The sequence below is a fragment of the Nothoprocta perdicaria genome, unplaced genomic scaffold, assembly GCF_003342845.1.
Source record: "Nothoprocta perdicaria isolate Ctin4 unplaced genomic scaffold, notPer1 scaffold_445, whole genome shotgun sequence".
NCBI classification, from domain to species: domain Eukaryota; kingdom Metazoa; phylum Chordata; class Aves; order Tinamiformes; family Tinamidae; genus Nothoprocta; species Nothoprocta perdicaria.
This window is the reverse complement of record NW_020455694.1, coordinates 205,486-228,510: the sequence shown is the minus strand read 5'-3', so window position 1 is coordinate 228,510 and position 23,025 is coordinate 205,486. Positions and strand designations below refer to the sequence as shown.

At 51.5% G+C, this 23,025-nt stretch overlaps 3 protein-coding genes across 3 annotated transcripts in view; 2 read left to right on the top strand and 1 right to left on the bottom strand.

Annotated features, from left to right (window-relative positions):
- IGFBP7 (insulin like growth factor binding protein 7) overlaps nt 1-7,689 on the top strand; it is an 8,079-nt gene extending 390 nt beyond the window's left edge. Inside the window, exons 2-6 of the mRNA XM_026046482.1 lie at nt 3-285; nt 5,718-5,827; nt 6,152-6,268; nt 6,700-6,826; nt 7,521-7,689. Coding sequence (XP_025902267.1) covers nt 3-285; nt 5,718-5,827; nt 6,152-6,268; nt 6,700-6,826; nt 7,521-7,540 — 657 coding nt within the window. The 3' untranslated portion in view covers nt 7,541-7,689. The remainder of the gene's footprint in view (nt 1-2; nt 286-5,717; nt 5,828-6,151; nt 6,269-6,699; nt 6,827-7,520) is intronic.
- A 59-nt stretch (nt 7,690-7,748) lies between these two features.
- POLR2B (RNA polymerase II subunit B) lies at nt 7,749-22,947 on the bottom strand. The gene is made up of 24 exons (XM_026046484.1): nt 22,877-22,947; nt 22,424-22,574; nt 19,258-19,370; nt 18,769-18,988; nt 18,284-18,442; nt 17,702-17,866; nt 16,961-17,157; nt 16,078-16,197; nt 15,480-15,666; nt 14,576-14,719; nt 14,269-14,408; nt 14,057-14,168; nt 13,652-13,806; nt 13,178-13,376; nt 12,772-12,940; nt 12,171-12,267; nt 11,123-11,217; nt 10,626-10,876; nt 10,444-10,533; nt 10,018-10,125; nt 9,554-9,667; nt 9,285-9,445; nt 8,791-8,986; nt 7,749-7,970 (listed from the first exon to the last, which is right to left on the bottom strand). Exons 1-24 carry the CDS (start codon nt 22,945-22,947, stop codon nt 7,881-7,883), a joined length of 3,504 nt encoding a protein of 1,167 aa, XP_025902269.1. The 3' UTR covers nt 7,749-7,880.
- Nucleotides 22,948-22,964: 17 nt separating this feature from the next.
- Nucleotides 22,965-23,025, top strand: part of NOA1 (nitric oxide associated 1) — a 5,292-nt gene continuing 5,231 nt past the window's right edge. The window contains exon 1 of the mRNA XM_026046481.1: nt 22,965-22,970. Coding sequence (XP_025902266.1) covers nt 22,965-22,970 — 6 coding nt within the window. The remainder of the gene's footprint in view (nt 22,971-23,025) is intronic.

The window sequence follows — 23,025 nt, the reverse complement described above, 5'->3', positions numbered from 1 at the left end:
AGTGCGGCCGCGGCGAGGGCGAGCCGTGCGGCGCCGAGGGCCGCTGCGCCGCCGGCCTCGAGTGCGTCAAGAGCCGCAAGCGCCGCAAGGCCAAGGGCGGCGCGGAGCTGCCGTCGACGGCCGCGGCGCCGCTCGGCGTGTGCGTGTGCAAGAGCCGCTACCCGGTGTGCGGCAGCGACGGGCTCACCTACGGCAGCGGCTGCCAGCTGCGCGCCGCCAGCCTGCGCGCCCAGAGCCGCGGCGAGCCCGCCATCAGCCAGCGCAGCAAGGGAGCCTGCGAGCAAGGTGCGGCGCCCACCGCCTCCTGCCTCCCGCTCCCCCTTCCCTCCATCCCAGCCCTCCTTCCATCCCAACCCTCCTTCCCCCATCCCAACCCTCCATCCTTCCCTCTCAACCCTGCATCCTTCGCTCCTGACCCTTCTTCCCTCCATCCCGACCCTACCTCCTTCCCTCCATCCCAACCCTCCTTCCATCCCTGCATCCTTCCCTCCTGACCCTTCTTCCCTCCATCCCAACCCTACCTCCTTCCCTCCATCCCAACCCTCCTTCCATCCCTGCATCTCATCTCTCCCTCTTTCTCTCCATCCCATCTCTTCTTCCTTCCCTGCAGCCCAGCCTTCCTTCCCTCCATCCCAACCCTCCTTCTTTCCCTCCATCTCATCCCTTCTTCCCTCCATCCCTCCCTCCCTCCATCCTCGCGGGCCCCGTATCCCCTCACCCCAGCTGCCCCCCAGCAGAGGGAGAGGCCGAGGAGCCTCCTCTCCGTTTGGGGCAGGACTCGGCAGCCTCGAGGGCGCTGCTGGCCCTGGCCGGAGCACGTTGGGTTGTGTTGGGCAAGGCCGGCTCAGCGGCGAGCGCGGCGCCCTCGGTAGTGGCGCCCTGGAGATGCTCCGGCGCTCACGGCCACATAAGGGTCTGGGCTGTGCAGGATCCGCCTCTGGGCACCCGGGCAGAGCGGTGCCAAGTGGGTTAAAACCTTCATAAAGGCGGGTTTTTACATGCCTGGGAGTAATTTGGACGCCTGCCTGCCCGCCGGGGCCTCCCCGTGAGCCCGGTGAGCTGTGCCGGCAGCCTTCCCGCAGGGAAAAAGCTGGTCCCGAATGCTCCCTGCCRGGCCTTGTCCCATGGAAATGCTTGTAAAGCAGTGAAATGCTTTCAAAAATGCCTTAAATGGAGCGCGGGCCACGCTGAGCTGCCCCAGCTCGGAGTGCGGAGACGCACGGAGATGCAGCCCCTCTCCATGGGCTCCCAGCACCGGAGCCGCGCGGCTCCGCGTGGCCGTGGTCCAACGGGCCCAGGGCGGGAGCGGGATGTGCACGGGGATGACCATGAGCCCAACAAAAGGACTGGAAACCCTCGGAGTAAGTGGCTGTTCCAAAGCTTTCACTCCCAGAACGCTCTCCGAGTGGAGGAGTCTCTGCTGCTTGGGCCTGCTAGGAATCCTGGCTTCCCTCCGAGCAGTGCTGGGAGCGGGGAGGCCGGCGCGCCTCAAGGACAGCCCTGCCGGAGCAGCGGGCTCATAAACACAGTCTGTGCGGGGTCACCACCTCCACCTCCTCCTTCCCCTCCTTCCCATGACTTGGGCCAACTGGGTCTTGCAAAACAGCGTCTCTGGACCRCCTGCCGGCCCAGCGGAGCAGTGGAGGCTGGGCGGGAATGGGGTTAAGCGCTCGGCTCTTGTCCCTCTCACCCCGCGTGGCTCCGTGCAAACYGTGTGCAGAGGAGCCGGCGGAGCCAGGAACTCGGCAGTGCGAAACGGCCACCCCGGCGGGAGGCTCCTGAGAAACGGAGCAAGCCAGAGCCCGGAGAAACTCCCCGCAGCAGCAGGCAGCATTTCTCCCCCTTGGGTGCGCTATCCCAGCTCSTGCTGCGGAGCTTCCGTAGCGCCGGAGCTTCCCGGGCCTTTCTGTGGCCTCCCAGCTCCCGGGGATTGTGAATCTCAGCACTGCTTCTGAAAGCRCAGACAGTAGCGCCTTGGGGATGGGGACTTGGGCTTCAGGCTCACAGGGTGCTGAAGTTGCCCTGCACAAATCCCGGGCCTGCGTCCTGTGGGGACGACGGGCGGGAGCCTTTGGAGTCTGAGAGGCCATCCAGGACGCACGTCCTTGCATTACCTGCATTGGGGAGCTGTGTGTGCGTTTTGGGGAGCTGTGTGTGTTTTTGGGGAGCTGCGTGTGCGTTTTCTTGTCCTCGAGTGGGGTCAGAGCGAGGGGGCTCGTTTGGCTCCAGCGCCGCTTGTTTGTGCGGGAGGAAATGCCGAGGGCTGCCGCGGGGAGGAAGGGAGGCGCCGGCACGCGGGCGCCGGGCCGAGGAAGAGGAGGAGGCCGAAGCACACGTTAGATGCTCTTCCTGACGTCTGACCCCCTTCGCTTGCCCAAACATCCCATTCCTTAACTTCGGGGAGACGTCAAGCATCTTTCTAGCCGTCCCACAGGCTAAATAAAGCAGCCCAGAGACAAAGAACTCGTTATAGAGGGAGTTAGTTAACGGCCCGCAGGCAAAGTGTTAYGGAAGATGCGCACATTTTTCCAGCATGGATGACTATATAGATGAATAGAGGGCACATTGGTTCACATCGATGGATAAAGGTTCATTAAAATGCTCTTTGAAAGAGCTCACAAAATAGGGGCCCTGTTGAGCTCTCCGTATTYCCCGTAGTGCCCAACACAGCATTTGCTGACCGAGAGCTGCCGCCCGCCAGCTGGGAACAACRCGGGCGGCTGGAAGGAAGGAGGCGGCCCTTGGGCCTCCATAATTTGCCCTGACCTTGTCCTTGGGCTGTATTTTGTGCCGCGTGTTTTCCAGGCCGCTCTGATCTGACGCCCACGCTCTGTGTGTGAAGGCAGTGCAGGAAAAGGCCCTTCCCGAGCGGGAAGGGAAGTGGCTCTTCCCGGTGTCCTGCTTGCTCTCGGCATGTGGTGCGGGAGCATTTGGAGACCGTGCTGCTACGGCGGAAGCCTTGAGGGTCTYCACACTCACCTGCCATTTGGGGATTTTCCACTGATAGAGGATAGGACCCCAATTCCCCCCGGGAAGGCATGTGGCTGCTTGGGGAGGTAGCGGTTCACTGGAGCCGAACACACGTTGAGCTTTTATGGTTGCCGTGCTGAGGGCTTGCTTGGGAAGCCGTTTAATGCATAACTTGGCAGCCTGGAGCTCCGTAGCTGGCAGCCGAGCTGGGGCTCTCCCGCACTCCTGCGTGCCAGGAGTGCCCCATGTTTTACCTGTGTCTTCATCCAGCATCGCGGCATAACAAAGTTGCTAGGGAGGAATGATTTTAGATCAGCAAATTCCTCCCTGTGTTTGTTATTTCTGCTGCGGGAAAGGCATGCTGGGTTTGGAAATGAATAAAAAAAGAATCTTTCTAATCCTTTGTTGGGCAGAGGTTGATCGAGGTTCATAATAAGTTGGAGATTACTGCATAACGAGTCTAATCAGGTTGGACTTTTGAAAGCCCTGCTTGCTGCAGCATGAAGAGCCCGTCCCAGCCCTGGCCCCACAGGCTGCTCCGGTCCCCCACGTCTGCCTGAGCAGGGGCTCCCCGGCTCTCTCCGAGCCCCCATCCCTCTCAGGGAATAACGAGTTTCCCCCATAAAACTGAGCMGAGGTGACAGGGAGAGGGGAGGCCAGGAGGGTAAGAGCTTCTGTAGGGTCAGGGACAAGGCACAAACACAGTAACAGACACGTCTGAAGCAGTGAAGGCAGCTGCAAACATCTGTGTTAAGCACAGGGGCGGTAGCTCTTTGAGACCAATAGAGACTGGGGTCTGGCAGCAAGAGCAGCGAGGGCATCTGAGGAGCCCCAGGGTCTCTTAYCACCTTCAGTCCGGGCATCCAGCAGCGTGTTGTGCTCTGAGCACCTTTCCGTAGCTCCCTGGGCGCTCTGAGCTCACGTTCAAGGAGAGAGAAAAACGCCTTCCAAATAAGGAGCCGCGCTTGTAAACCTGCCAGAAAAAGGGAAAAAAAAAAGCAGGCAGTTTTGAGAACAGGGAGAGACAAACTGCTTTGAAGATGTTTAGACTTCCCGTGCGCGGCCGCTCCTCCCCGAGCGCTGCCCTGGGAAGCAGCAGCCCAAGGCACGCGAGCTGGAATTCGCAAGCAGCTTCCTCTTCTCCATATAAAGGCACTTTCCCAGCAGCTCGGGAGGACGGAGTGGGGCTATTTCCAGGCTTGCACGAGAGTGAAAACCGCYGGGCTTTGGCTTTGACTTGCTGTCCCAGGGAGAGCTCCTGGGTGAGGAGGGATGCGCAGGGCTGAGCGCCGTGCAGAGGCCACCCTGTCACACAAGGCTGAGCAGCACTGAGCACCCACGCAGCACCAGAACAGGGGCGTGCGTGGACTGGGAACGGGGCATCTTGAAGGGTGGGAATGGGACATCCCAAGGGCTGGGAGCAGGGAGAAGCCGTGAGCTCGCCGAGGGTGTCCCGGGTGCTGCTGTGCGGTGCTTTGCCAGGAAAGCAGCTAAGTTGAGGCCTTCCCTGGCTGCTGCTGGTGACAAAGTGCAGRCCATCAGCTGCCCGGGAGCGGCAGGAAGCAAGTGCTGGGCTTTGCAGCGAGCTCCCTGCCTCACACGAGCCTCTCCCTGGCCCTGGAGAGCTGTTTGGCTGAGAGCACCGGGCAGAGCCATTTGGGAACGCCAGCGGAGCAGCCGCTCTCCACGAGGGGCCTGCACTTTCTGTTCAGCCAAAAAGCTTCCGTGGAGCCAGGAAAAACATCAGGGGGAGGGCGGGAAATAACCTGAACATCTGCAGTGTCCCCGAGTGCCCTGGCGAGGGGGAAGCAGAAAACAGAGACCTCAGCTGGGACCTCCACCATGTGGGGATTCCTGTCCTGCCCTGTCCTATCCCATCCTGCCCTGTCCTATCCTGTCCTCTCCTCAGCAGGACCAGGACGAGCAGGACCCTGAGGGCAGCGACCGCTGCTTTGCTCTCTGCAAGGTGGGACTGTTCCCAGCGCTGCTCCTGGCGCTGCTGCCTCCCCTGTTTGTGTGTCCATGTCCCGSGAGTCCCCAGGAGGTTCTGGCACCCACCTCCTTGGCTGCTGCTGCAGGGGCTGCTGCCCCTGTCCGGGCGAGGGCACTTGGTGGCAGGGGGGGTCTGTGAGGCYGCGGGTGATGCTGAACCACACGGGTGCTCTCCAGGTCTCCTTCCGTGCCGGGGCGGAGCCAGCGCCGCATGATGCCCTTTTTCTCYTAACAAGGAACCAAGCAGCGTTCCCTAGGAAGGGGAAAAAACAACAGGCAGGATATGTCRTGATCCTCGTTGAAAGCTGCTGACTTCTTGGCCTTCCTCGTTTATTTTTAGTGGAGGGTAGAGTCTGATCCCAGYGTTCTGACTATTCCAGAGTGGAATATCCCTGGAGAGCAGAGCCTGGCTCTTCTCACGACTCCGGTGCTCCCTCTGGCTGCGTGCGCAGCCCTTCCCGGCTCCGCGAYGCCCCACGGAGAGTCGGGGTCTTTTCCCAGCCCCATTGGGGGAGATGCTGGTTCTTGGGGGGCCCATGTTCCTCCCGCATCACAGGGAACCCCAGCAAACAGTGACAAGGAGAAGGGCCCTGAGGGGCCCTTCCCCTGTTCATCCCCTGAGGGATGAACATCCACATGCAGATCCTGATCCAGGCAGGCAGACTCAGCTCTGTTCCTGGAAAGGAGCCCCATTCAAGCAGGGCTCACGGCTCCCCGTGAGCTCGGAGCCGAGCGGCTCTTCTCCCTCGTGGCAGGTCCTTCCATTGTGACCCCTCCCAAGGACATCTGGAACGTGACGGGAGCGCAGATCTACCTGAGCTGCGAGGTGATCGGCATCCCGACGCCCGTGCTCACCTGGAACAAGGTAGGGCTCGCGYCGAGGCTCGGGGTGGGCAGCAGGAGCCCCTCGCAAACGCAGCTCGCGTGAGGTCTCCCACGTGAGCGATCCCATCCACTGAATTCCTGTGGCTCTGGCTGCAGCACGTGACCTGTGCCCTCCTCATTGGCACCAGTAGCACCCAGGTGCTTTGGGGGGACCCCAGTGGAGCTGAGGGGGTCCTACCTTGCGAGCCACGTGGAGAAGAGCTCCGGGCGCTGCTCTTCCYGCCTCGTGCTCAGCTCCCTCGGGAGCGCTGCCCTCGCGGTTCTGCCATACCCTGACCCTCGAGCCTTCTGTCCTTCCTCTCAGATAATTCGGGGACAGTACGGCGTGCAGAGGATGGAGCTCCTGCCCGGGGACCGGGAGAACCTGGCCATCCAGACGCGAGGGGGCCCGGAGAAGCACGAAGTGACGGGCTGGGTGCTGGTGAGTGGCGCGCGCGGCGCTTCCTGCGCGGGGCTCTGTGCTGCTGCCGGTCACGGGGCGCCTCGAGAGGCCTCCCGAGCTCGAGGAGCAGCTGCAGCTCCGCGGAATCCCCGTAGCACATTCCACGGGAGCCTTTGCTCCCTGCCTCTCCTTCCCCACGCCAGGTTCCCAGGTCTCCAAACAAAGCAAACACTCRGGGCCTCCAGCCCTGCTCCCCCTGGCCTAGCAGGGCAGAAGAGCCCAGAGCTGCAGGGGTGCGTGCTCGTCCTTGGGGCTGCTCCTGCARGGAAAGGCTCCAGGAACAGGGTCCCCATGGGGCAGCTGCTGGTCGCTGCTCTCCACGATGCCCCTCGAGCTGGCCCCAAACAGAGGGTCCTGTGCCTGAATTAGGCACAGGATGCTCACCGGGATGGGTCTCCCTCCTCCCTCAGATATCKCCTCTGAGCAAAGAGGACGCCGGCGAGTACGAGTGCCACGCGTCCAATGCCAAGGGCGAAGCRACGGCCTCTGCCAAAATCCACGTGGTGGAAACGCTGCACCAAGGAGCCCTGGGCAAAGGTAGGCGCTGCGGGTGCCCCCAAGTGACAGTGCCCTCAAGGGCTGCTAAGTGCTGGAGAGCAAGATACAAAATCAAAAATAGATGCAGGGCTTTTAACAAAGGAGCTTTCAGGGGGTTTCCAGGCCTGAGCTGGTATCCTCGAGATGCACTTCCCGTGTTCTCGGAACGCTTCCAAATGTGCCACCCCTTCCCGGGGAGCGGTCCTGGCACTCCCATCGCCAAGACGCTTCAGGGACTTRAATTCCTACCAGGTCCCTGCAGCTCCATGTTCCTCCTTCCCCAGCCTGAGAACAACCCAGCTCCTGTTCGCTGGAGTGCTGGGCGGTGAATGCTGAACAATAAGACCATAAACGCAAGGGTGCTGCAGACAGAGGCACTAGCGGGGAAGCTTTGGGAAGCCCAAGCCCTCTCGAGGTTACAATCCCACTTGGAATCCCGCTGGCTTTGCTGCTGCTTGCTAACCTTTATCAGAGCAGCAGTCCTGAGCTCCTAGGTGCTTCCATCCCTGGAATAGCCTCAGGATTTCCTTTAGGGGAATGTTAGCAGTACCTGGCAGCGAAACAAGAACATGGAATGATTCCYCACATCACTTGCACACAGGATTTTCTGGCTCTCCTCACTCTGCCAACGCCCAAGCTGCTCCATGACCCCATGCAGCAAACCACAGCACTCCCTGTCCTTGTTTCTCCACAGATGCTGGTGCAGAGCTGTGACAGGCCGGCAGCCCCTCGCGCCAGTGTTCRTGAGCTCTAGGTCAAGCTGCAACCTCTGGCTTTCTATAGCCACCCGTGAGCAACCTCCTGCCGCCATTGCTGATACCGCCTCCTTCRGCACGGATTTGCTTGCACACTTTTCTCTTTTGCACGCGTACCAATAAACAGATTCACATGTTTGATTACAAATTTTAATTCTATTTACACGAAATAAACATACAATACCTTCGCGCAGGAGATGGCAGGTGTGTGAAATTGTATTCTGAATACAACCTACACGAAATGGAACAAAACCTGAGCAGTTCAGTCTCACCATTTAAAAAAAGCATCCCTTTAAAGGCTAAACACTCATCATCCGAGGTGCAATGCTCATGGACATCAGCTCTTGGAAAAGGAGCTTGCAGGCATAGGGCATTCGAACCAGAGAGATCTGGAAACACAGTTCGAAAGACTTGTGGTTAGCACTTCTAGAGCACAAACTCCCACCACCTTCTCCAYAATAACCTGGGAAGCTTGGGGAACACAGCTAGATGGGAAGTTATGTTCGGAAGCGCTTAATGAGCAAAGCTCAAAGGCAGTGACAAAGGAAGRAGGAGGCCAAGAGACTCTCTGGAGGCTGCAGAGCAGCTCTTCAGAATTCACTTTTAGTGCTGAGACCTGCAGCCAAGAGCTGGGAGCTGCCACAGGAGCCCTTTTACCAGGGAGCATCCACCCAGGGAAGTTTGCCTGCYGTGCACCAAATGCAGTTATAGTTAGTCCAGGCTTGTGTCACACATCTCCTCTTTAGCCCAAGCTGCTGGCAGGGTGGCAGCAGTCAGTGCCCAGCACAGGAACAGGATTGATCCAGGTGAAAGCAGTTACCTGKGCTGGCCCCTGGCAGAGCTCTGGAACCAAGTACACACTACAGAGCTGTGGGAACCTAACTGTTTCATGGGGACAGTCACAAGGGTGACAGTTCCAAATTCTCACAATGTTGAGACTTACACTTTGAATGTTCTACAAAGAGCCTCTGGGGTCTTTGCTTTTCAAGCCTCTGAGAAGCCTGCGCTGCAAAATACTTGGGTGACCTTTCCTGCCGAGTGCCAAGCTGCCACTGCAAACTCATGAGGAAGTATCTGGGTGAACTAGGACACGATCAACACCTCAACATTTGTGCTGTTGAACCTAACACACTCCTCCTCTGCCGTTCACACACACGACATGTCCTGTTATCCCGCAGGAGGAACGTGGGCCAGTGGCCTTGCACCTACCTGAGTTTTGTTGCGGCACCCCCGGCATTCGTAGGTGTGCGTCCTGGTGTTTGCAATGGCCATGATCCCGCAGAGGTTGCACACATGCACTTGGTACGGGTCGGAGGCTTCGAAGAGCCTCTCCCTCAGGAACTGGGCTGCTCCGTGAGCGATCTGGCAATCGCGCTCCATTTCCCCAAAGCGAAGGCCGCCGTCCCTGAGGAGCAAGGAACAGACCCTCTGAGCCCACTGACCAAACCCACCAGTGCCTGGGCAGAGTCTCACCAAGCAGGAACAAAGACACGCATTATTTTTCTTCTAACCCTGGACGATAAAACCCTGAGGGAAAAGTTAAAAGGACGCTGTGCTCCCCTCGAGTCAAACAYGCCAAAACAGGGAGCTAATTAGGGTAAATCAATTAAGCCCTAGAGATGCAGCTGAGGCAACCAGAATTTAGGTCCAAGACTCAAAAAAMCCCCCCAAAACCCCGCACGGAAAGCAATACAGGTCCTCACCGAGATCTACCCTCCATGGGCTGTCTGTTAAGGATCTGGATCGGCCCCCTCGCACGAGAATGGATTTTGTCATCCACCATGTGCTTCAGCCGCTGGTAGTACGTGGGCCCRATGAAAATCTGCGACGTGATTTTTCGGCCAGTGAATCCGTTGTAGAGGACCTGAGGTAGTAAACGCAGTCATGGTGTCATWAGCCCCGCTGTCCTTGAAAAGGGCATTAAAAACAAAGCAAAACAAGCCCTACAGATGAGCTGGCACTTTGGCTGTACCTCATTTCCTCTCAGATGATAGCCGTAATCTGACAGGAGATTGGAAATCTTCTGCACGTTGACGGCGTCATTAAAGGGCGTCGCATCCCCAATTTCCCCCTTGTTTGCCGACACCTGCAGAGAAAAGATTTGCAAAAACTCTCAGATTTTTTCAAAGGCTGATGAAACAGTTGCAGCTTTTAATACTGAAACATAAGACTTCATTCCTTAAGTGACAGGGAATACTTGGAATAAATTAAAACAACCAACTGCAGAGTCAACTGCAAGGTCACTTGCTTGACAAAAATAAAGAGGGCTGCAGGTCCTCCTCAAGAAAACTGCCTTTGCTCTCACATAAATGCAGTGAGGGCATTTTCTTACGTAAATCCACTTTCCAATGGATCAACAAACACCAGCCAACAGTATCTTGAAGGCAGTGGTTTAGTACCCAGTGCTCAGACATGCAACAAAAGCCCTTCTCTTACCTTGCCCTGCAGACACTCAATCAAGTGGCCAATGGTCATGCGGGACGGGATGGCGTGGGGGTTGATGATTATGTCTGGCGTGATGCCCTCGCAGGTGAAGGGCATGTCCTGGAGCGGGAAAAGACACGGTCAGGACCTCCTGGAGCACCGACTTCAACAAGGGCCGTTCCAGGGATTCACAGGAGATACTTTCAGGCATTTCAGGGGCACACTAGGATACAGGAGGTGTCCCTTTCTAAGGCCATTCTTGCTGATTTTAAAGCTGTAAGTCACACTGATGTGACGCAGTAGGATACACATTGTGATACAGGAGTTTTCCAGACAACTCACTTAAGGTGAGAAATAAAATGTTTGAAAGGAGGAGTGTAGAAAAATGTAAACCCAAACCCACAAAACACCACTACACACACACACCAAATGCACTACCTCTTGCCTGTACTGGATTCCACAGGTTCCCTTCTGACCATGTCTGCTGGCAAACTTATCTCCAATTTGTGGGATTCTTACAGAGCGTACCTGCAAGTCACAGGTAAAAAAATCAATGGATAACTTGAGTTCTGGGGGAAAAAAAGGGATTAACTACAAAAYGCAGAGGTGTTAGTGCTCACCCTGATCTTGCAGAACTTGTATCCTTCCTGGTTAAGAGTCACCATGACCTGATCCACGATACCCGTCTCACTAGTTCGCAGGAAAGTGCTRCAGTCCCTCTTTGTGAAGCGCCTGTTGGTGCTTTCCAGCTCATCCTCATTTTCCGGCAGAGTTACTGTTTTACCAATAATAACATCGTCCCCAGACACGCGCACCCCGGGGGCTATCAAGCCGTCGTCATCAAGTTTGTCATAGATGGCATGTCTCATGCCTGAGGAATGAAAGAAAAACAGGAAATCAGATGCCTTAAATTTCCAACACACAGATCTGGAGGTTTTGCAGAAATTCAACAGGTCTGTTGGCAACTTCGGCCTAGTGCTGCAACATCCAAAGATCTTTCTAAAYGGCCATCTTAGCCAATGCACTTTGCTGTTCAGACATCTCTATTTGGCTGAAAAAATAAGCAAACAAATAAATAAATTGACAAGCTCAGTCTTTCTATAGTGCTGCACCTTACCTTGACACGTTTCCCGGGTAGGCTTTTCAAAAACTTCCTCCTGGTCGTAGCCTTTCTTGGACTCCTGCTCTTTGTAGGAGCGGTAGAACACAGACCTGAAACACAGTCAGGAAGYGGGGAGCAGTCAGCCCAAATCCCCCGGGCTCAGCCTGCACAGCTCAACCTCATGACACCCACGTACTRTGGCTGCTGTTAGTCAGGACAAGGCCAAGAGCATCCCACCAACTTTTCTCTGAAGTCCTGCAAATCCCACTGTCACCGAGGAAAATCACACTAGTTCAGTGGAGTGTTTTAATGGTCACTTTTCAGATAGTGTCAAAACACCTACAGATAATGTACTATTAACTGTGAGTTGCAGAGACCTTCAGACCTGCGTGACCTCTCCACAGCAGTTCTTATTCCTGGGGACTTTTCACATCTTTGTCTCATCATTCTAAGATTTTCTTTTCTTTCTACCTGACACTTGACAAGCTTTTTAAGGCTTCTATGGCTACTCCTAAGATCCGCTCTCAGCACAAGCGAGCTGCAGTGGAAAACACATTTAAATGCTCCTGGGGACATGCTGCACATCCACCTTCTTTAGGCGAAACAAAAAAGACCTAGAAATTCGCTGGCCAAAACATTACACTCTTACCTTATCTAAACAGCAGCAAAAGGTGGAAGGGTTAAAATCGCACCTGTTGTCCCAAGGGGAASTACAATATTTAGGAGAGGAATACTCCAATCCTCACAGGCAGCTGTCAYGCTACTAAAGACACAACTCTATCATAAAGCTGCAATACTGGCATTGTACAACTAACAGCTCAGGCAGCAAGGATGCAAATATTTTTCCATCAAATGCCCATACAAAGACCTTTTCCCAGAGTGAACACAACAATTTTTCACTGTGCTATTGCTTCCTCCCCCAAATATTTTTTTTAAACACTTCTCAATCTGAACAAATTGGGACAAGTGTTTGAGGTGTAGGATGAGCTTCTCTCAGACTTCTGGAAAACTGATGAAATATATTAGGTTTTATTTTATTTTCAAACTCCTTAAAATATCACACCTGAAAAAGCCTCTATCCACAGCAGAACGGTTCATGATGACAGAGTCTTCCTGGTTATAGCCCGTGTACGATGCAATGGCTACAATCGAGTTGATACCTGCAACRTGCAGAGCAAATATTTTGCTGAGATGCAAACATACCCCTCAGACATTACTTACAGCTCAAAATGTTAAGTTGTGTTCTCTACATGGAAGCTGATCTATGCTTTCTTAGATAAACCATCTTTAAAATGCACTTATTAATCAGTAAATGCAAGGGTGGCAGAAAGGAGATTGGAGGTTTTATCAGGAGAAGAAGGACCCCTGGTGGGGAACCTAGCAAATACCAATGCAAAAATATGCCTTTTTAAAAAAGAGTAAAAATGTTCCTCTTTCATTTGAGCTAAAAAAAAWTGTGAATGGGTCTGACCTAGATACTTAGTCAATATTTTGTATTTTTAGATGAATGATAAAGTTAGGATGTTAACTTGCACCTTGGCACCAAGACTGTAAAAAAACATTACTAGACTATTAGTGTTGCTGCTTGGAGTATTTATCCACACAGTGTGCTAATGTATTAAGTACAGAGTAACATTGCTAATAAGCATTAACTGGCACCATACCTGCTGGCAACTCCCTGAACCGCAAGTACTCCATGGAGCGCGTTGTCACGAGGGGCTTCTGAGGGTAGTAGAGCACGTGGGCCAGYGTGTCCATCCGGACGTGGAAGTTGGTAATGTAAACTCCCATGGCCTGCTTGCCCATAGCCGACTGGTACGTGTTCCTAGGAGACTGCGCACAAGGACAGGAAGATCCTTCCAGATCGGAACAGCACAGGAAAGATCCCGATGTGCCCGCGTCGGAAGAACTAGAGCGAGACGGCGCTCTAGTACCTTCATTATCTTAATATATCTATGTATGTGCACATATATGTGTGCAAATGCACAGGGGCACATGTACATGCCGAGCTCTTTACCCAAGCAGCTATAGGTTCTCTACCAGCCTCGAGAACGGGGTGATGCCACTGACCTGGTTGTGGTCGGGGAAGGGGATAATGGAAGCACAAACTCCCAGGATCATGGAGGGGTGGATCTCGCAGTGCGTGTATGTTGAGCAGTAGGCAACCCCCTTCTCCTGCAGGTCATCTGGCGTCATGGCCAGCATCACAGTCTCCTCTTCCAGAGTATCGATATACTCCACTACACCGCTGGCCACAAGATCCTGCCAACTAAACGAGCAGAAATGCCCAGGAACGGGGCTCTCCATCAGTGCCAAGAAAAAGGACTTCTCCACCCTACTATTACCACCACCACATGATCCTATATTTTAGATTTTATATATATATATATATATATATGCAAATATATATAATATATAGACACAAATATATTTTTTTATAAATAAATATTACATTATCAGAGAGAGCAGTTTTGCGCTCCAGTTTCGAGCACTTCTCACTTCACATATAATCCAGCACTGGGCTGGATTTTCGACCCCTCTCACCTGTAGTTGTTATACTCCCGCTCCTTCAGCTGGTCGATGTGCCGTTTCTTCAGCAGTAACTTCTGCTTTTCCACAATCAAAAGGGGCCGACAAATTCTGCCTGCATCTGTGTAGATGCGGATTTCGCGCTCCCGGATATCCCTGATCATGGAGACCTGTTGGAGGAAGCAGCGAGACCCAGTGAGTAGAGGCCAAGCCTGACAAAGGTGATAAAGTTCCCAAGAGGTGACCAAGTTCCCTAAAATAAAGGCTTTACAGTTGTGCTCAGCAGCACAGCAGATGTATCATGCTCCTACAAACAGAAATATTCCACTCAGAATATTCTCTTTAGAGCTTGCAAAGCAGCCTCAGCTCACTATGCTCCCTCATTTAGAGATACCCGAGGCCTGGCTTTAACACTTGTACCTCTGACACAATGATGTCCATCTGGCGCCGCAGCTTCCGCAGCGTGTTCATAAGCTGCTCCGGGTCTTTGTGTATCCCTACCCAGCAGCCGTTAACAAAAATCTTGGTGGCGCTAGGAAAAGGAGAGAGAGGCAAGCCAYGAGACAGCTCCAAACACTCCATGGAGTAAACCACCCAGGACACTCTGCTTAGGCAATCTCATTTGCACCTACTCGGCTATTGCTGCTGGAGATATTTCTTCCAGGTTTTCCATACTCCACTCTTCCAAGAATTCCAAAATTGGCGAGGGCTGAGACCCCACAGAGATGTAGGCCATCAGGGCCAAGTTCTTCACAAGCCCCACGGCGTGACCCTGGTGCAGACACACAAGGTAATTGTGTATTTCCAAACCAAGAGGCCCTTCAACAATACAAGCACTAAAACTTTGAGGCCCCGAGGGGCTGCATAAAAAATATGCTATTTACTCCCTTCTCCCACTCATGCCACGCAGGCCCCAATTCCAGGCACCACTCCCGTTACCTCCGGCGTCTCGGCAGGGCAAACCATCCCCCAGAGCGTGTTGTGCAGCTGCCGGGGCTTGGCCAGCTTCCCGTCCCTGCCGATGGGCGAGTTGAGGCGCCTCAGGTGGGACAGCGTGGACGCGAACGTCAGTCGGTTCAGCACCTGCGTGGGTCACCAAGCACAGAGGTGTTTCTGGCAATGTATCTCATCCTCACAATAAATGGTACTTGCAAAAGTACTCTCTAGGCTGTATTTTTACCAGCAGTCTGCCAGTATACTGGCAGATATACCTGTATCTGTACGTACACAGGATATACGTAGCACTACTGAGAGATCTCTTCCATGGCAGACTTGGTTGCCAGGAGCAAACCTACGTGTGCATTGTTTTTTGTAGAGCCTGCTCAAAGCTCCTTGGAAATTTAAGGAAATTTAATTTTACAGCATAAAACACGAGAACTTACCGAAAAAATACAAAACAAAAAAAAGCCCAAACAATGCCTTTACACACACAGAAAAAACACAGCATCTAGAGGCAGCTGCCATCTCTCCTTCTTTCAGTCCTTTGCATTCCCCAATTTATAATCCCTCAAGGACTCCAGCAAACAGAAGGGGCTGGCATGCAAGAACTCAGTTCTTTGCAACACTCAGGAATCTGCTCTAATGCAAACTGGAGCAATTTCGAACACCACCAACCACTGCACTACGTGAGAACGCGGTGACTAGAACCAGAACAAGGAAATACACCAAAGTTCAGCTCCTTGAATCCCCCCCACCTGTTTCAGGCGTGGAAATTTCCTTCGGAGGAAAGTGCTGTCTCAGACACAACAGTGGCCTCTGGCTGCAGGGTTAAACTCCTCCACGAGACAACTTTATTTTTAGGCAGCCTTGACAAATGCCCTGGTGCCTCTTTGAGCTGTCTTACCTGAGACACTCCTGCTCTGGCCTGATGAGCTTTCTTCTGATCCCCCCAGTTTCCAGTTGCCAATGAATACTTCAAACCGTCCGAAATAATTCTTGTTTTGATGGCCAGTTCCAAATTGAAATCCTTCCCTCTGTCAATGAACTTCTGTGCATAAATTCTCACTTCCTTCAGCAAATTCTTAAACATTCTGTAAAAAAACCAGCCCAGAGATACGATTAGACACTGCTGTAGCAACTCAGTTTATCTAGCACTACTTGGGAAAAAAAAGAAATGTTGCTAAATAAGAGCAAGTAATTTACACCTAGAGGAAAAAGCGAGCCTGCCGAAACCCAAACTCACTTATCTGTTTATAAATGTGCATCAGGGTAGGACCAAGTTGCATTCCAAGTGATAAAAACATGGGATGATATCAACCTCTTGTGCTTCAAAACATAAGCTGGTTCTAAGCACCTACCATGGCAGGAAATCCAAACTCATCCCCTTTGTGTTGCCAGCTCTTAGACACAACAGAAGAGTTGGACGTAGGCAGCAGCAGCAGAGAATTTGCCATGCAGCTGCCACCAAGGACCTCCAAAGAACATCCCCCTATTCTGCTTACCCTCTGAACAGGAAAGCCAGCAGCGGCCCGGCAAGATCMAGTCTTTTGTTGCCATAATGATCTCTGTCATCAAGCTCTCTTCTCCCCAGTGCTGCCAGCAACAATCTGTGAACCATGTACCTGACCAAATAAGAAAAATTAGTGTTTCAACCCATTCCCAACCCAGATTATGTATTGATGAGGTAAGTCAGGAGGCTGTTTCATAAATATTGGCAAGCCTAGAGCGAATCAAATCGCTGCTGTTCTAACACAGACCTTGTCACCATACAAACCGTCGGAGCTCAGTGATGCACGTCCAGGGAATTGCAGATGAAGGGAGTTATGGGATCACAGCAGCACTGTACTTTGGCCTCCCGCTTCCTGACTATCCCATACAGTAAGGCTGGCTGTGCTTAAACTGGGGGCAACCCAGGAACTATGCTTAAACTGAGGGCAAAACCACATAAAAGGTACTGTGGAATTGTGGATACAATGAGAGGTCTCTGGATGCTGCAATTCACCTGCCTACCAGGCATTAGTGATAACCAGGACATGAGAGTAGCTTTCAAGAGTGAACTATGTTACACACAGACTGTCAGTAATTACCAGCCACGACAAAAAAATGTTTCCCCTGCAAAGTGGGGTCAAGAAAAGTACTTTGTCATGACCATTGCACCTAAAACAAGACTTGGGGTGTGTGGAGAGCTTATATTTCTATTTTATCACCATTTATCTTTTCTCAGCTGTGAATACATGTGCTAGAAGTATCCAGAGATTGCACTCCAAAAGAAATTCAAATTCCCCACATGCTTCTATGAGCCACATGCTTCACAAAAAGCAAAACCATGAAACAACTTGTACTTGCAGGCAAGGGAAGGTGCAGCTAAGAAACAACAKGGCCTACCCTAGAAAATAGGCCTTCTTGGTCTCACAGAAGTCGCTGACGCCCACGTGTGGCAGCATCTCTTTCTGCAGGACTTCCTTTGCGTACTTGATCCTCTTCTCCTTGGTGACACCTGGCTTTGCGCCTCTCGAGCCAATGAAGTTCAGAGCGACGTTTTGTTCCTGGATCACAAAGGCCTCATCCAAAGAAGGTTTGACCTAAAGCACAAGACACAGCAACACCGTGAAGCACCCTGGAGAGCTGAGAAAAACTGCAGAGCATTTGTAGAGGATTCTGTGTGGGAAGCTGCTAATTACAGATCCAATTCTAACAAGTTTCAGGCTTTAACTCAGTAGTTCTTCCAAAACCACCAGAAAACATTAATCTGGTGCAGCAGGAATCAGAGCTGGAAGAATGTAAAACTTTAGACTTCAGAAAACATCTCAGAAGCATCCTCTTGGCCTGTTGCTACCTCAAATACAAACGGAGATTTTACAAGTTAAAAAAAAAAAAAAAAAATCAATGGCAGCCGGACAAGACTCTACCTCTCCAAATATTGATTTCAACAAATATGTCAAGATTTCCAGTGCACTTTGTGCACTTAATGCATTCCCCAGAATGGGTTTAGGCACAAAGCTTTTGTTATTTCTAACAAAAATAATGACAGAACAAATTACAATTGGGAAAGAAACAAAAAGACTTTCAATACCACTAGATACCATCCAACGTTAAGCTAGGAAATACGTTATTTCTATTAATTACCATCTCCATCATTTCTGGATCCTCAAAGTCGTAGATGATGTGCTCTAAGATGTCCCTGTCAGACACAAAGCCCAGTGCACGGAAGACAATTATGATGGGCACCTCTTGTTTGATGTATGGCAGAGTTGCCACAATCCGCTGGCCAATAGCGCTCTTCTTTGCACCCTGAAAGGCAGAAGAAAAACACACTTGTTTCAGAAGATTTGGTCTCTAAACAAAAAAATCTCTTTCTGGACTTAAGTGATACGCTTATAACTACACTGAATTCAGTCTCTAAAAACTCATTTAGAGTAATTTTCAACAGATCCTTTAGTCAACACCTCCCAGCTTGTCACCACGAGAGTCTCCATTCCAGCCCCAAAATGAATCACTCAGCCCACAGGCGAGCGCAATCTATGAGGAACTAAAGACAATTTCATACAATTTCACCTCCTGCACCACTTCACATGCAAAGAAACCGCAAAATGCCCAAAGGCAACGACACGAAGTGACAGGACGGTAGGAGAATCACAGAATGGCTCTCGGACACAGGGCCAGCTGTTTCACGGGGGGCAGTGGGGAGTGTTTTACTGCTCGGCTTACCTGCCCGCCTCTGGCCAGCATGCTAACCCAGATGGTGCTTGTTGGTCGAGAAGAATTTTCCAGGCAGGACCTGCACTCTCCCGTGTAGGCATACTTGGAGTCCTTCTTGGCAAACACGTACACTGTGTTTGTAGCCATTTTCTCCTGAGCGATCAGGACCTGCACTTGAGACGAGCACGCTCATAAATAACTGATAACAAGGGAGGCTGAAAGCACAAGAGAATAACTAAACCTCTGGCATTCAGTACACATCAGTCTGCAAAATTGTAGAAAGAAATGTGTGTCGTGGGAGGAGGAGRAAAGATGCCTAAATAGGGGACCTAAACAGGGGTCAAAAGCTCCTCTTTCTGCAAGAGGTTAAGAACCTGAAGCAAAGGTAGCACCCTGGGATAAAAGCACTTGTCTTCCTGCRAAAAGACTCACCAATAATTAACATTAAACCTTTGGGCTCTGTAATACAGACTGTGCAAGACACGGCCCCTCACCTTCTCTGATCCGTTGATGATGAAGTAGCCGCCRGGGTCCAGGGGACATTCGTTCAGCTCGCACAGATCGCGGTCAGTGAGGCCGTTCAGCAAGCAGTACGTGGAGCGCAACATGATGGGGATTTTCCCGATAAATGTCTTCTGGTGCTGGGTCTGCAACTGGTCTTCCCCCTCTTTGATAACTGTCTTAGTTATATCCACGTACAGAGGGGCTGAATACCTACAGAATGCAAACAACACTACCTTATCTCTCAGTTATTATTGCAGACAGCACAGAAAGATGATAATAACAGCTATTCCAGCACTCCCTATTCAACATTAAGCACCATCATCAACTCATTATCTGCATGCAACAACCAGACATTGTGATTTAAACACAGAAGTGGTCATTAAGTCTCCAGGGTGCGAGTAAATTGAGAGACAGCATCGGTTTATAATGGCAGAGAGCTGGGGCCTCCTTYGGTTGCCCTCCACAGAGGTCCTTCTTACGTGAGGTTTCTCAGCCGGGCTTCGTTGGGCATCATAGGTGAGGGGGCTCCATCTCTCTCCCAATGAGTCGGCTTGGAGAGGTAAATTTGTTCAAACTTCAGCAGGTAGCGGGGCTGGAAAACAAGAGGACATTTAGCTGCAGCAGAGGAAACATCAGGTTGGGTTGTACAAGGCAGATTTAAGATCCATTTAAGATGCAGCGCAGCTCCATATCTTTGCTCAGAAGAAGGAAACAATCCCTCTTCATTKAGAAAAAAAGCACTTAAAAACATCCAATAATTTCTAATCAGATCATTAATACAAATATGCAAAGAAAACCATCAGGTCAAAACSTTTAGCAGAAGGAAAAATAACCCTCTGTTGGAGCAACTACCAAGCCCCCCATCTGCCAAAGCAGTGGGGATATTAACCAGTAGAAAATGCTTTTCTCAGAACTGGGCTCTGCACGGAGGTTTAGCTAACGATAGCAGTTTTACTATGTAAAAAGCTGCAACTTCTTCAATACGTGAGACAGTTTACGTATCTGGACAGGGTGCTGGTTTTCATAAAGTTCTTGSAGAGACCTTATCAAAATTAGTTTAATTCTAGTTCTGCTGAAATCCTCTGAGGTTGTCCCAGAACCTTCAGCAACAGAGGGATTCTCAGGACCTTCACTTTGCTCCAACCTCCAAGTCATCCCATTCTGATTCCTACTGTGATGAGACTTACAGCTTGTACCTTATGGAAACCAAAGCCTGGCTTCCAAAATAAAAGTTTTTAAGTTTTAAAGCMATACCCTGACCAAAGTGTATCATCAGTTCAGTGGAAACTGAGCATGAGCGTGGCCTGCTTGCATGTCCCAGGACCCAGAGATGAGACATGCTTCACAGAGCATTTCTTTGCTAACCACAACCCAGCAAACACAAGGAAATCATCAGGCCTGCACATACCCAATGTGAAGGACCTGCTGACTTGAAACCTCTTCTTCAGCTCCTGACTCACACCGTGTCCTTTCACAGGACAGCAGCTCACACAAATAAAGAGCCACAAAGTGCTGCCATTTAGTCTCCCACTACTTTCCTGCTYGAAGTCAGCTATTTCTAGCGCAGAGCCTCAGCTCCACGGATGCCCCTGACCCTTTATCAGAGTCAAGGKACTCTACCAGGCCTCGCCACTAAGACAGCACATGCAGAGATCATTCTAGGACGGAGCAAAATCCTTTGTCTCGTGAAAACGTCCCCGGCGGCTACACTTTCTGAAGCCCATATGCAAAGGCAATGCACACCCTGGGCCCACTCCCGCAGGCAAAGCGGGAATCACCCCTTCCATCCATTTGGTCCTAAATTTCCTAAAAATCTGGAAAATCTGGGGCTTTTTTTTTTTTTTTTTTTTTTTTTTGTAGAATAAGCAGATTATTGCATTAATGTATCAAATCAGCACACCTTTCAGACAAAATGGGATCCTCACTGCTGCTATCCACACAAAGTACTAATAATTAATGCTCTGTGTTCCTGACCTGCTCTCTTCCCTACAGTTAACCAAAACTGCAACTGGACGGGGATGACTATTTCCAGCAGGAAACGTAGCAAGGTGGGTAAAACTAGTTCCTAGGATAATCCTATAGGATCAATAAACAAGTAAGACTTATCTGAAAAGACCCGAGAAATTATCTGATTTTAAAGAAATGCAACGGACAGAACAGCTTCCTACAACAGTAAGCAGCAGAGCTGGTCCCCATCTTATTAACGTACACTTTGTAGGTCGAAACATTCTCTCAATTCCTACTCAAAGGGCCAATTTTTTCCTGTTTCTCCAGCAGCACTGGCCTGATGTACCAAGCTTCACAACTTAACATATTTACTGTATTCCTTATCATTTAGCACGGTTTTTAAGCTTTCTTGTGTGTCTTTTAAGCCCAAACAGCCTTCAAAATTCAAACCTGTGAAGTGGAGGGAAGAAGAATCAAAAAATCCCCTTACGAGGGTCAAGTATCCTCATCTGCGGCAAGAGGTTGTATCTAAGTGAGACTAAAAGGGGAGGGGGGAAAAAAAAAAAAAAAAAAACAGGTTTCTTTTCTCTTGCATCTTGACCTAACCCTAAGGAAAAAAACCCGTAATACGATGGTGAAAATAAGAAACCTAAGCTCTCTGATTCAAGAAAGCACAACACCATATTTTGGTAGGGAAGAGCACAAACAAGTGTGTGACYGAACCACAACAACACAGAGCAATGATCTCTTGCAAACTACACACCCARACAACATAGTACGACACGTGCAATACAAGAGAATTTTGAATGGAGGAATTACTGTGAGAGGAAAACAAAAGATAAAAACTGTGTATGCTTCTAAGAAAGGAGGGAAAATGCAACTATTCTCCATACAAAAGGGTTCATCCACAAAAAAAAATGAAACTGGAGAGTCAAGCTGTGAAACAAATTTCATCGCTAACGGTATTTTAAAGCTCTGCCAGGAAAGCAACGAGGTGGTGGCTGGTGGTAGGGACTGGGTCACCCTGCCTGGCACCCACAGAAGGGGGATCCAAACACTACAGGGCACRAGCAGCTGAAAGGCCCACACAGTCTGTGAATGCCCATGACCACAAACAACAGCCCTTGGACAACTACCTCTCGTTTGGTGCCTGGGACCCATGGGAGATGGCAAAAATGAACCTTTGGAAGACTGGGTTAAGAAAAGCAGCACGGCCTGACCTGGGTTAAGAAAACCAGCACAAAACATCGCAGCCATAAACCTTTCCTGCCATGAAAAAGCCCCCGGAAACACAAAAATCCAACAGAACAAGCTTTGTTTTCAGCCAGCTGGCCTGCKCTGCTATATCCCTGCCAGTGACGCTGACTCGCAGCCTGAGCAGCCCCACACAGTAACAGAGGGGCTGATCTCCCACAGCAAAGTGGCTGCTCCTCGATTCGGGAGGGACTCTGACGTGCAGGAACCACTAACCCAACCGATTCGGGAGGGACTCTGACGTGCAGGAACCACTAACCCAACCGAAGAGGAAAGTGTGGATCACAGAAAACACTCCCCTTGCACGCCCCTTCCCAGTGCTCCGCTTTTCCAAACCTGGTATCGCACAGCCCGAGGGGCAGCGCCAGCCCGCCGCTGCCTCCTGGCTCTCTCGCACAAAGCCCACRGGAGCAGCACAAAGCCACGCGGGGCCGCTGCACCTACCGGCTCCTCCACCTCCCCCGTGGCGTGCTGGGCCTCGGCCTGCAGGTCGATCGGCGGAGCGTCCTCCACGATTCTCTGCACGGACATCTGGATAAACTCGTCGAAGGAATCCAGCTGCTGCCTGACCAGGCCCTTCTCGTCAAAGTAGGAGCTRTAACAGCCAAGAGAAAGAGCATTACTTGGTGCAAGCTCTTAATTTAACTGGTGTACCCTCTAAATAGGAAAAACTCGATGCTTCCTTACTACAAAACCTTCCCAACCGAACGCAAACGTGCGGATTTCCTGAGACGCGAGCTCCAAGGAGCTGCTCAGGAACATTATAAAAATAAAATGACATTTTCCCCTCTTCCCCCCCCACTCTCTGGTGCCAGGAGGGCGGCCCAGGGGCTCACAGGGCGCGCACAGGGAGGGGGTCCCCGCCACCCCCGGGGGCCGCGAGATAAGCGCACTCACCTGATAACGATCCAGCAGGCCTCCTGCCACAGGTCGGGCGTGATCTCGTCGTCGTCCTCGTCATACTGCATATCTGGGGAGCGCCGACATGGCCGCAGGGTCAGGCACCGCCGCCGCCATCAGCACCCCCCCCCCGCCCCATCCCCGCC